This window comes from Anastrepha ludens, chromosome 2 (assembly GCF_028408465.1).
Source record: "Anastrepha ludens isolate Willacy chromosome 2, idAnaLude1.1, whole genome shotgun sequence".
Taxonomy (NCBI): domain Eukaryota; kingdom Metazoa; phylum Arthropoda; class Insecta; order Diptera; family Tephritidae; genus Anastrepha; species Anastrepha ludens.
In genome coordinates this window covers 31,277,095-31,290,761 of record NC_071498.1, presented here as the reverse complement: position 1 = coordinate 31,290,761, position 13,667 = coordinate 31,277,095, and the positions used below count along the sequence as shown (strand labels likewise).

General features: G+C 34.9%; 1 protein-coding gene across 4 annotated transcripts in view; it reads right to left on the bottom strand.

Moving 5' to 3' along the window:
* Nucleotides 1-13,598, bottom strand: part of LOC128867717 (probable multidrug resistance-associated protein lethal(2)03659) — a 29,734-nt gene extending 16,136 nt beyond the window's left edge. Inside the window, exons 1-2 of one of the 4 annotated variants that reach the window (XM_054109169.1) lie at nucleotides 13,153-13,598; nucleotides 1,323-1,497 (exon numbers count right to left, since the gene is read on the bottom strand). In XM_054109169.1, coding sequence (XP_053965144.1) covers nucleotides 1,323-1,399 — 77 coding nt within the window. In that variant the 5' untranslated portion in view covers nucleotides 1,400-1,497; nucleotides 13,153-13,598. The other 3 variants (XM_054109178.1, XM_054109186.1, XM_054109194.1) reach the window with 3 other exon arrangements.
* Nucleotides 13,599-13,667: the final 69 nt, after the last annotated feature.

The window sequence follows — 13,667 nt, the reverse complement described above, 5'->3', positions numbered from 1 at the left end:
AGTTTTGTCCTTCATCTCTTCGGCGGTAGTACCGTAACAGGAACTGCTTGCTGAGCAGTTTGTTGTGCTCCATTACAGGGAGCATATGTGCCTCATTGTGAAGGTGTTTAATGGGGGACATCAGGAGGCAGCCGGTCTCTGTCCGAATGACAGCATTTTGGCATGTCTGTAGCTTTATTCACTGCGTGTCGCTGCATTTTTCTATCGATTTCCTTGTACCGCTAGGAAAAATTTAATGCTATTATTGAAATTTTCCTTTTTTTATCACTGCTTCGATGTAAATTAAAATACCCTTTATATTAAGTTGCCTTATTGGTTGCACTGATTCGGTTATTGGCGCTTACAGCCTTTCTGGGTGTTTAACCGAGCTACTCCTCCTATTTATGGACTGCGTCTTTATGTTGTTCCACAAATGGGGGGACCTACAGTGTCAGATACGGTGGCCGCTAATTAATATGAAATTCTTTCAAAGATCGGCCGTGCATAGCATTGCATAGTTGACGCTTACTCAAATCTGTTATAACGAAAGTTCATGAAAAGAGGCAGTTAGAGGGTTAAATTGATGAACAGAAAGCTTTACTGGGAAGTCACCAAGCACGAAAAACTCAAGTGTGCCAAGATAAGTGCTCAAAAAAGCTTTGTCCAAACTAATGTTACACACTTGGTATGACATATATTGATGACACCTACAACTATACGCATCAGGGAGGATCAATATGTGTGGAACGCAATTTTTTGGCTTACTGTTTCGCGCAGCTTGAAATAAAATTTTTTTATTTATTTTTTTTATTTATTAAAAGAGTAACAATTATAAATAACTATTCCACTTAAAGAGCTAAAGCACTGGCTACTATGGCCTTCGGCTATTAGTATAATAAACATGACAGTGTGTCTTAAAGCCTTAACTTACATCTAGATACATAATCACAAATCTTATTTAAATTGCATACCGTTGTGTGTTTGAGGAGTTCCTATTTCAAGTAATTCTACCGACCAAAGTGTGGCTCTGAGTGCGACTTTAATTCCATTTATTTTAATTTCTGTTTTTGTATATTATTATAAATTAAGAGTTATTAAAAAAAAAAAACTGATGGCCTTGTCTACATACAAAGTGTTAAATATTTTTGGAAAGTTACTGACAAGTGAGCGATATTTGCACCAACACTTCTCCACATCCCCTCTGGATAAAGTTAATGTTACATATAAATTTAAATTTTTTAATTTTTTTGTTTTGTTTTTATAAATTAAAATATTTTTTATTACTGAAGAGCATTAAGAATTTATGCAAGTAAAAGCATATTTTTTTAATTACAGAAACTTACCACAACAGAAGAGCGGATACCGGGTTGGCACGTTCACGCGGATTTTCCGGCAACTCGTCTGCCTTAAAGGACTGCATGGTGGCGTCTATTGTTGCCTTGGTTTTTGACGTCAATTACTCCTTTGAAGAGCACTTTTCACTTAACACTATTTAAAATCACAGCTCGAAAACATTTGCTGAAATGTAGTAAAATAAAATGTAGATAAGAAGGTATTAAAACACTATTTGAGGAAGCAGATAGTGGGGCATGAGTATTTACATTGCACATACACACGTACATTTACACTTGTAATAGAAGTAATAATGAAGTTCAGTGAAATGTATCCGTCTGCATCTTTGTTTGATATTTAAAAACTACTGAGTTGCTAAGAATGCGGAAACTATTCGAATGTCACCTTTATACAAGGTGGCGCAAAATTAATCACCTCACGATTTATAACTTTTGCAAATGTACGTCAATCACTTCTAAACTAAACAGCGGCAGACACGCAATGAAACGCGTAGAGGTGAAAATAAAGATAAAATAAATGCGTTTTTATTTGAAATCACTTTTTATTTTATTATTAAATGTAATGCAACTTAGATATTAGTCACAACCAATACACGAACCATCACATCACGGCATATCTATAGAAAGTGATATCAGTATGACAGCTGATTAATTCGACTTGGGCTTATGTCCGAAGTGTGTGCTTTGTTTCCATATTTCGTTATTTGCATTGTTATTGGAAGGTGGAAATTCTTATTCGAAGTGGCCATTTAAATTAAACCCACACAAACCAAAAATAAAAAGAAGTCGAAATAATATTTTGGGCAAAGACTTAGGCCCCTATTATGAGTTGTATTCGATCTTCGATATTCGCTGGTTGTCGAAGATCGAAAATCGAATGTCAATTTGGTATTATGAGCGGTGCAACCCTATCGAAATTTTCGTTGTTTACCGAATTTAGAGTCGAATGCAATTTTGCTTTCGATCGTGTAGCGTATAGTGGGAAAACTTGTTAAAGTGTAAGTTGTTTGCGATTATTTATGGTTTTATAGTAACCAAATAATAAATATATACTAATTTTGTTAATATTATGCAGGGCGAAAGTCGTGAGTACCAAACAACAATTAGAAAGGCGAATCCACAATTCGCAAAAGGGATTTGCACCAAACTTCAAGCAGCAAAAAAATGGGAGGAATTTACAACGGAGCTGAATTGCTTGGGACCACCAGTGAGAACGGCAGCAAAATGGATTAAGCTTAATAATGGTTTTTTTTTGTGATGTTTATAGAAATACATTTTCATATTTTTTTCGAATGACGAATAATTGAATAAAGAAAATTTATAACAAAAATAAAACAGAAAGTGTGGTGTAAAGGTTTCTATTTAATACTTTTTAGATTTTTCTATAATCTCAAAATTTAATTTCTTATGTTTTCTAATTCTCCGTTATTTGACTCCACTTCAATATCTTCAGCATCGTCGTACACATTGGGTTGAGCAAGTCCTAGCATACCTTCATTACCAATACTCAATTGGTACGATCCCTGAGCACAAACTCGCAGAACTGTGGCTAGCCTTAAAATATTTGGAATCAATTTGGCTCGGGTGCACTGCTGCAACTGGTTTTCTGTACTGGACAGTAGGTTCACAAACGGCTCTTTAGATAATCTAAAGTTCTTTAAAAATCTGTATGGAAATTTCTGTAATATTAAGTACGTCAACACATTTTGAAAGCTCTAAATTTACTCAGTGGAAGCCATTTCTAGGTGGTAGGATGCGTCCTTCAACTGTTTCCTACTTCTAGCTAGTTCCACTAATCTTTCATCGTCCGATGAATCGTCGAACCACAACTCCGTTGTACTCATTTTCACAAATAATACTTTTTTTACCTTTTAAAAATAATGTTAGCAAAGAATTTCAACACAATCGGTTTTTCTTTTATTTTGATTTGCTGTATCTGCTGAGAAAAATTATCTATTGTAAATGCGTCGAGCGATCGAAATTCACAATAGTCCTATTCTTCAACGAATGAGCACCATAATACCAAATGAAAATTCGTTCGATCAGCAATTTCGACTACAGTCGAAGATCGAATGTTGCTCATAATAGGCATATTAATAAATATAAGTAAAAAACTGGTCAAACTTGTTTTGTGGGCGAAAGGAATGGAAGGCAGAATGGATATTTTTTCAAATGCCGGAATTTGTAGAAACACGGCTCGTGCGGAGCAGAGCTTATTGGAATTTAAAGCAAAAGAGAGGATGTATGCGAATCAATTTAGGCCTTTCGATAATATTACCTGTGGCGAAGGAAGGATTTTTTGCCGGCCGCTGTTCCATATCCTCCACAGCGGCGAATTACTCGGACCTGAACTTTGGAATATAAGCTACAATGAAATTCTTCGAATAGAGATGCCTGAAGATATGAATCTAGTAGGATACACAGACGATATTGAAGCTGAAATTACTGCTCGAAACACTGACGAAGCCAAAAAGGACCAAGGATTAAAACTGGCCACAGAGAAAACAGAGCTAATCCTTCTAACCAACAGACGTATCCGATGAGAAGTAGATATGCAAGTACTCGGATCCATTTGATCGACAAAAAGAGTGGTAAAATACTATAGAGTGCAATTAGAGCGCAGAGATGGTAGGCAAAATTCTCAAGAATTCCAAGACCATGCTTCTCCGACATTAGAATTTAAGCGCTCACACTTTGGCAAACAAGATGGGGCTCTGAGCAGTACGGTAGATGGACGCGAGACTAATACCCGATTTAAAAAAGTGATGGGTAGAAAGAAAGCACGGTGATGTTAACTAATACTGTTACCTCACACAGTTTTTGTCCGGACATGTGTCCTTTCGGAAGTTTTTGTGGCGAATTGGAAAGGTGAACCTACCAAATTGCATTTAAGGAGATACTGAACACGATGATGCGGAGCACTTCTTCTTAAATGCGCGAGGTGGAACACAGAGAGAGAAGCTCTGAAATAAGCCATTTGTGTATTTACAGCTGAAGGGATAATCGTCGAATGGATGGCAGCCGAAGAAAAAATGGGAATGTTGTCGCAAATTTCGTTCAGGATATTATCCGAAAAAAGAGGCGTGAAATGGAAACTTATGGTGAAGATCATTAAGCATATATTTTTCAAAACAGGCGACCTTGACCGCAGGATGAATAAGTATATGTGTCCTTCTGAGGACGCCGTCTTGGACCTCTACCTCGCAGCAATGTGGAAACAGTCCCGGGGTTGAGGAAAAAATCCAAGAAAAGAGGACGGATGTTTTTAGTGGAATCACCACACACGTATTAACGACGGTTACTATATGGTGCGAAGGCATATTTAACCCTACCTCACAGCCAAAACAAAAACTGTTGCGAATCTCAGGCTCCAACTTTACTTCTTGCTCATTGCCCAGGAGTAAACTATTCGAAAAAAAAAATTAAACGAGACACTTCAATGACTTCGTTTACGCTTCTGTATTATTGGTTTTCTTTCTTCAACCAATTCACCTTGGAAATAATGGTTTTGATAATTGAATCTAAAAAGTAAAAACAAAACACATGTAACTTTTTATTTTTGTACTACTGCTTCATACTACTATATAACTGTGCCACTGCTCAACTTACAGTGAAGTTGAAAGAATCAGCTGTTAAGCTGATATAATTTTCGAATTTTGTTTATATTTTTTTATTTGCAAACCACATTTTTCTATTATATTCCTGTTCACATTAATTTACGCCACTTTCTTTGTTTGAGCACGAAAGCTGACTATTTTGGCACTTTTTTCTTAGTTCTCTCAAACAGTTGATCTATAATACAATTACTTCATGCCAAAGTTACGCTCATTTTCCCACTTCTATCTGCGTAATTTTATATTCTATGAATTTTGCATTAATATTTTCTATATATTTGTACCATACGCAACCAGTTACGAAATAGGTTGCACAGGGTGTTCCATCTAGCATTTGGAATACGAGCTATTAATTCTTTCTACTTAGTTTGTGGCGGCCGCCGTAGCCGAATAGCTTGGCGCGTGACTACCATTCGCAATTCACAGAGAGAACGTCGGTTCGAGTCCCGGTGAAATACCAAAATTAAGAAAAACATTTTTCTAATAGCGGTCGCCCCTCGGCAGGCAATGGCAAACCTCCCAATGTATTTCTGCCATGAAAAAGCTCCTCATAAAAATATCTGGCGTTCGGAGTCGGCTTAAAACTCTAGGTCCCTCCATTTGTGGAACAACATCAAGACGCACACCACAAATAGGAGGAGGAGCTCGGCCAAACACCCAAAAAGGGTGTACGAGCCAATTATATATATGTATATATAGTTTGTGGTTAGAGATTTACGAAATGAGTCGAGTATTGAATACTCGTTTTAGCTCCATTTAACTATTTTTGTAGGGTGCGGTTAAGAATAAATGTTACGGCAATCATCCGGATTCGATTAAAGAGTTGAAACATGAAATAAAAGTTGCTTTTGGTGAGACATGTGTCGAAACTCGCGAAAATTTACCGAAAAATTGGGTTAACAGAATGAGCGAACCGTGAAATAATTTGAATGAAATTATTGAAAATAATGAAATACGTTTAATGGCAACATTTAAAAAGAAAAATATCATTGAAAAATAATATGCCTGCGTTTTATTTACAATCGACATAAATTATATTCTAATCACTAGATGAACCGCCCTATATAAAACTATATTATTAAATTCTACAACAGATGTTAGCTCAGTTAGAACGTACAGTCTAGAGCTCAGATTTAAACCGCAGCTTTTACTTTTACATAGGGTTATTCAATAGGTGCGCTTCAACTTTTTTCCGATAGGGATGGCGAACGACGCAATATTTTTTCATTTTTCGCTTGTCATTTGTAAACTTCATTAGTATACATTTCATCATGGAACGCTACACGCTTGAGCAACGATTGCAAATCGTGCAAATTTTTTATGAAAATAATCGTTCTGTTGCTGCTACTTTAAGAGCATTACGGCCATTTTACGGTCCATTTAACAAGCCGTCCCGTTTTGGGGTTATGTGAAGTCATTAGTCTACAGTAACAAGCCGGCGACGATTTGTGAGCTCAGAGCCAATATTGAACGCGAAATTGCTGGAATTTCGGCCGATTTATGCAAAAGAGTGGTCGAAAATTGGGTTCAACGATTGGACTTCGTAAAACGTGCACTCGAATTTCATACTTGAATGTATATGTTCAAACTCGATAATAAAAAAAAAATTAGTTAAAAAAGTCAAACCGTTTGTGTTTTATTCAAAAAAGTTCAAAAGTTGAAGCGCTCTTACTGAAAACCCCATTATATGTATACACATATTGTATATTTGTTTGTTTTATGTTTATTTAATACCATGACATATTTACATAATCCACTATTCCTTTTTTTTATTTAAAACCATGAAATATTTACATAATCCACTATTCCTTGAAGCGTGCCATGAATGCTTCTACTCACAACCAAACCCCAAAAGTTATAATCAAACGCGTTTAAATCGTTTAGTGCACGTTGAGAAAAACAGTTAATAACTTACACGAACGACGACCACTCTACGCATTGCAATCGAACAAGTGCGTCTCACAATACGACCACGACCAAACTGATGCGAGAGATAGTCAATTGAACACGAATGGGTGTAGGTTTGCCGCTTGCTTTCAACAAGCGTTTTGCAATAAGTGATAAAATATATTTAATTGAACAATTTCATGATTAGAATTGGCGGTGGATCCCCAACATCTCAGAAACAGTGTTGCCATTTTGGTGATTTTGGAGCTAGATTTAGCTCTTTTTTTTTAAATTGCTCCAAAAATTTGGATTTAGCTCCTAGCTCTTTTTTTAGCTCTTTTTAAAATGAAATAGTTCTTTTTAGCTACAAATATTTTAAATATTTAAACAAAATAATTTACTCTTTGTACTTAAATTAATTCGACGTGTTTTTTTTGTTGCCGTGTGGTAACTCCTGTAGCCATGAACGATTTCTATGTTCTATAATCGATTAGTTTCAAAAGTATCATACCTAATACTATTGGCGCATTTTCACTTAAAAACGCGCAATGGAGAGGTAAGCCTTTTTTTATTTTTCTAATTAATAATACTTTAAGATCACTTTTTACTTATGCAGATTTATAAGCAAAAGACTGCCGACTGCCGCCAATGAGGGTTCTGACCATGAATGTTTGGCAAAGCAAATAAGGTAAAATTTTTGTTATTTTGTTTAATATAAAAATAACCTCTTTAATGCTTATAGGAAGTACGAGCAAAAACCGCGATCTACATGGCTTCAAGACAAAAGATTCAGGAAGTGGTTGATCGAGACTGGAAAAGGTTTGCAATGTAAGTACTGCCACTGCAGCTTGAAATCCAAATTACACGGCCTTATTCGTCACGCTGCCACAAGCAAGCACATAAATGCAGCTTCGCCATTTATGTCGGGCTTTTGCTGTATGCTTTTCATTTATAAAAAAGCAAGAAATGGAAGTACACAGAGCGGAATTGGCCAATGCGTTATTCATCGGAGTACACACTTCAATTAGAGTGGTTGACCACCTAACCATTTTGCAAAGCGGGATATTTTCGGATAGCAAAGCTGCACCCAATTTGAAGCTACGAAGATCAAAGTGTAGCGCTATACTTAAAAATATGCTAAGTCCCTATTTTAAAAGTTTGCTAATGGCTGATCTCAAAGATAATAAATTTAGTCTAATTATCGACGAAGCAACAGACATAACTACAAAAAAATATGTGGGCATTGTAGTCAGATACTACAGTAACTCATCGAAAGTTTTCGTTAATACTTTTTTAAAACTCGCGGAGTTGGAAAAGTGCACGGCGGATGGCATTGTGTTAGCCATTTGAAATACATTAAAGGAATTTAATTTAAGTTTTGAAAACATGGTGGGTGTAGGAACAGATAATGCTAGCGTTATGGTTGGGGTTAATAACGGAGTCATTACTCGACTGAAGGAATTCAATGCCAATATCAAACTCGTTCCTTGCATTTGTCACTCAATACAACTAGCTGTTTGTGCGGCTTCGAAATGTATGCCAAATGAAATCGAATTTATAATTTCCGAAACCTACAACTGGTTTTCAAAATCTTCGCTGCGACAAGCACAATACGAGTCTCTATACTCTACCATTAACGATGGTATGTGTCCATTAAAAATTACTCGAGCGTGTGAAACACGGTGGCTGTCAATCGAACCAGCAGTCAAAAGAATTGTAGATCAGTGGTTGGAACTTAAAACTCATTTTGGCATAGCCGCTATGAATGAATCATGTCACAAAGCCCAACTTCTTTCAAAAATGTACACTGATGAAAATTTGGCATATTTCCAGTTTTTAAAACCAATTTTAAGTGAAGTGCAAAAAGTGAACAAACTTTTTGAAAGTAACATAGCCTGACCCTATGAAATTGTTTTCCGAAGTTGTATATTTAATTTCAAGCTTGTGCATCAGTATAGTGTCACCTTCTGAAGATTTCAACCCTTTAACGTCTGAATTAGACAATTTTTTTACTCCTATTCCTTACTTTCATTATAATTTTGAACAATTTATTCGACAAAAAAAAAAGAAAACACCATAAATGAGAGCACAGAAAACGAAATTCGTAATATTTGTCGAAAATTTATAATGAAATTAATTGAACAGTTGAGGCAACGTTTGCCACATAACATAAATACTTTAAAAAAAATTGATTTTTTTTCCACTGAAAATACTCTAAAAACAATAAAGCCTCAAATTTTTGATTACTTTGAAAACGGAAAAAATAAATTCAATATAGATGAAATTACATGCTTGGAAATGCAGTGGCGCAACATACATTTATATGATTGGAAAAATGTGAACAATACTTTAGATTTTTGGATCGAGGTTAAGGAATATAAAAATTCTGTAAATGATAATCCGTTTAATGAACTGGCAAATTTCGTATTTTCTCTTCTTGTGCTACCACTTAGCAACGCTGAAGTTGAAAGAACTTTTTCGATGATGAATTGCATTAAAAATAAACAACGCAATAAAATTAATTTGGTTATGTTAAACACTTTGTTAACAATAAGATGTGGGCTTAAGAGACTTAATAAGTGTTGCCATGATTTTGTCATAAAAGATGATCTCTTAAAGTTGATGAGAAATGATATATACGACTGCAACAATAATGATGATATTGTAGAAGATTTTTGTGGTGATGAAGAATTTGATATATTTTGATATATTTAAATTGATATGTTATATCGTTACACTTTATTTAAGAAAAAAGTAAGAAATGTATTTTTTTCATTGTTTTCCATACATAAATGTGTTCCTAATGAATTCTTTAAAGTACAAGATTTATTTAATGTGATGTTTAATAGACTATTTTTTTTTTGTTTCTGCTTTTGCAAATAAATGAATATATGAACTTTTTCATATATTGTTATTACTGAATTGTTTAAAAATAATTTTAATTTTTGTAAAAAAATAAAATATGTGAATATATAAATGTGAAATATAATAAAAGTCACTGAAAAAATTTTAGCTCTTTTATTAGCTCCAAAAAAAAATTTTTGGCTCTTTTTAGCTCTTTTTTTTGACAAATTTAGCTGCAACAGCAAGTTTTTTCTGGCAACACTGCTCAGAAATCTATACATGATTTTACACAATCGGCACATAAGAGAAGTGTTCGTTTGAAAAAACCAGCAAGAATTAGCAAGCACGAAAATTCAGAGAAAAAAGCATCTCACTCTCACAGAGAGAAACATACAAATTTTTACGCACACAGGAATTCGCAAACATTTGCAAGCAAGCAGCAAAAACAGTTGTTTGGGATCAGCGGCGATTATTTCACTGCGCTGCGCGAACACATTTTTTTCTAACTGGTATGTTTATTGAGTAAATCGATGAAATGAACCAACACAAAGACTTGTGCTATGTTCCCACAGTACGTAATTCGCGAATTATACAATATGTATGTACTAATACGTAATTTACTTTGACAACTCGCCTTCTTGTAATTTGTTGTTTATTTAAAAGAAAGTTCATCAGAAGAACTGAGTTTGTTATATACTTACATATATGGTAAATTGTAGGAGGCGGCATAAAACTGTAAGTCCATTTGACGAAAAATATCAAGGCGCATGCTACAAATAGGGCGGACACAAATGGAGGGACCTACAGTTTTATGCCGCCTTCGACGATTTGTATGTATTTTTTCGTCCTTTTATTCCTTTTAATATTTATAATAAGTTATTTTATTAAAAAGATTTACAAGTTCATTAAAACTTTTCAATTGACTTACTTTCTTCTAGCTTAAACTTCTAGAAGTTAGTCACCTTTGTAGTATAGAGAAGATTCAGTTGCTGCAAAAGCTGCAACTGCTTCTCATGGAGGTGTAGCAGTTCATATGAAGATAATTAGGACATTCCCATGGCAGCCCGTGCTACGTCACCGGAATGACTTGGGATTTTCGCGACCAAGGGCTGCTGCCCCAAAAAACTAGCCCTGTCTAGTGTACTGTACCCCAAGACAATTTGGACTTTTCCACTCCTCTTGAACATAATAATGTAAATAAAGTAATTTTTGTTTTGTTTATTAGTAAATATATTCGTTCACTTCCTTTCATTGTTTTGGTTTACTCTTTCGGTTTGTCTTGCCAATTAGTTTCAATAAATTTCCGGTAAAACTCAGAGCAAACAATTCGTAAGGTAATTAAGATTGAATTTCCTACGAATGAGATTATTCGCTTTAAAAATGTTGCATAGCGAATTACGCAATTGCGAAGTGAATGGGGAATGAGAAAAGGATCTACAAATGGGAGAGCGGATTACGTGCCGTGCAAGCATAGCTTAAATGTGGCTTGAGTAGATAATAAAGGGTGATTTTTTAAGAGCTATACGAAAGTTTTTCTAAAAAACACATGTAAAATTCAGAAAAATGCATGAAATTTTTATTTACATCGATAGTACAGTCTATATAATTTAATGTTTGAAGATTATTTCATGCAAATGTTGACCGCGACTGCGCTTCAAATGGTCCATCGGCTTAGTCAAATTTTGGCATACTCTTTCCAATGCTTCGGCCGGTATCTCACATATAAATGCTTTAATGTTGTCTTCCAATGCGTTAATTGAAGCAGGCTTGTCTGAATAGACATGAGCTTTAACATAGCCTGACAAAAAATAATCTAAAGGCGTTATATCGCACGATCTGGATGGCCAATTGACAGGTCCCGAACGTGAAATAAAATGTTCTCCGAACTCGCCTCTCAATAAGTCCATTGTTAAGCGTGCTGTGTGTCATGTCTTGCTGAAACCACATGTCATGCAAGTCCAGCTCTTGCATTTTGGGCAAAAAAAAAGTTGGATATCATTTCACGGTAGCGCTCACCATTCACAGTTTCGTTACGATTCGCAACATCTTTGAAGAAGTACGGTCCAATGATACCTCCAGCCCAGAAACCCCACCAAACTGTAACCTTTTCTGGATACATTGGTAGCTCTTGCAATTGTTCTGGCTGATCTTCACTACAAAATCGACAATTCTGCTTATTTACGTACCCATTGATCCAAAAATGAGCTTCGTCGCTGAGCACAATTTTTCGATAAAAAAATGCATCTTCGGCCAACTTTCCAAGAGCCCATTTACCAAAAATTCTGCGTTGCAGTAGGTCGTTCGGCTTCAATTCTTGCACCAGCTGTATTTTGAAAGGCTTCACACCTAAATCCTTTCGCAAAATTTTCCACGTTGTTGAGTAACAGCGGCCCAATTGCTGCGAACGGCGACGCATCGATAATTGATGGTCATCATTAACACTGGCCGATACAGCTGCGATATTTTCTTCAGTTCGCACTCTACGTAAGCGTGTTGGTGGTTTGATGTCCAATAATGTAAATTTGGTTCTAAATTTAGTCACAATCGCTCGAATAGCCGCTTCAGTGGGTCGATTAAACTGATCATAAAATGGAAGAAGCGCGCGATAAACTTTCTTAACAGAGCACGCATTTTTATAATAAAATTCAATGATTTGCAAGCATTGTTCGTTTGTAAGACGATTCATGGTTAAATTATAGACCAAGCTGAATTTGTTTGACAGTGAAACAAAATACGCTGTTTAAACCAACTGTTTAAAATGATGATAGCTAAAAAATCACCCGTTATATATTTAAAATTATTTAAAATTACAACAACAAAATACGTGATTGAGCTGTTTACTTAACTCCGGAAATGAAATTTATTATTTCCCATCACCATTCTTTTTTACACTTCTGTCTTTGCGAGCAGATTTTGTTTACTCTCTGCTCTCTTTTTAATGAATTATGGGAGTAAACCTAATATTAATAAAAAATAATTAGTCAGTAGTGTTGTTCTGATACCGCCATGTACTCTATAGCTGTATGCGCTACAAGTATCGCAGAGAAGTACTCGATACTTAATTGTATCAGACTCTCTCTAAAATTCATACAAAAAAATGTGTGTTACTTTAGAAGGGTTTGAAAATTAATCTTCGAGTTCTTACTCTTTACAGCAAGTAAATACTTTAGCCACGTGTTCAACAGCACCTGAGTACTTGTATGGAGAGCTCGTGCACAAAAAATATTAAAGGCTTAATTACTCGTATCGGAACAACACTAGTAATTTTCCACAATATGAAATATTATTTGAATTATATTATTATTCTTTTTCATAAAATAATTTAATTTACGTGGTTTAAAAAAAGAATTCGAAATGTTCTAGCAAATTGTAAATATTGCGCTAATTGATGTTATGTTATGTAAACTACATTTATTCTGTTAAACCACTGTAATATCAGGGAATGTTAATGGACATTCTCTGGTATAACTTCTTACCTGCTGATATATATGTATGTATGTACATATCAACACCGGCATATATGCATGCAACACCGAGCAACAGATTTTCCACAAATACGTTTGAGAATCACTTATTCAAATTCATTAATATTTTATGTCATACTTTTTATTTAAAAAAAAGTGTATATAATGTATATAATAAAACAAGATACACTGTTTAAAGCGCTGAAAACCGCGTTTAAGATACGAGTGAATTAACTGCAAGTTATATCATAACGCTAGTACTGAAATATTTTGTATCAATTTGAATCGACGCAAAGTGAAAAAAAAAGTTTTAACAAAGAATGTAAAAATTGCACTTAATTTACGCAAGCGGAAAAATACGCCAATTTGTTAATAACAATTATGTACAATAAAACTTCTCTGTAATAAATTGACAAACAACACAGATAAGGCCGAACAGCTGATTGTATTTACTAGCCATGATTTGTTTGTTTAAAACACCATGCGTGGAATTCATATTGGACCAGAATGGAAATAGAAACAATTGG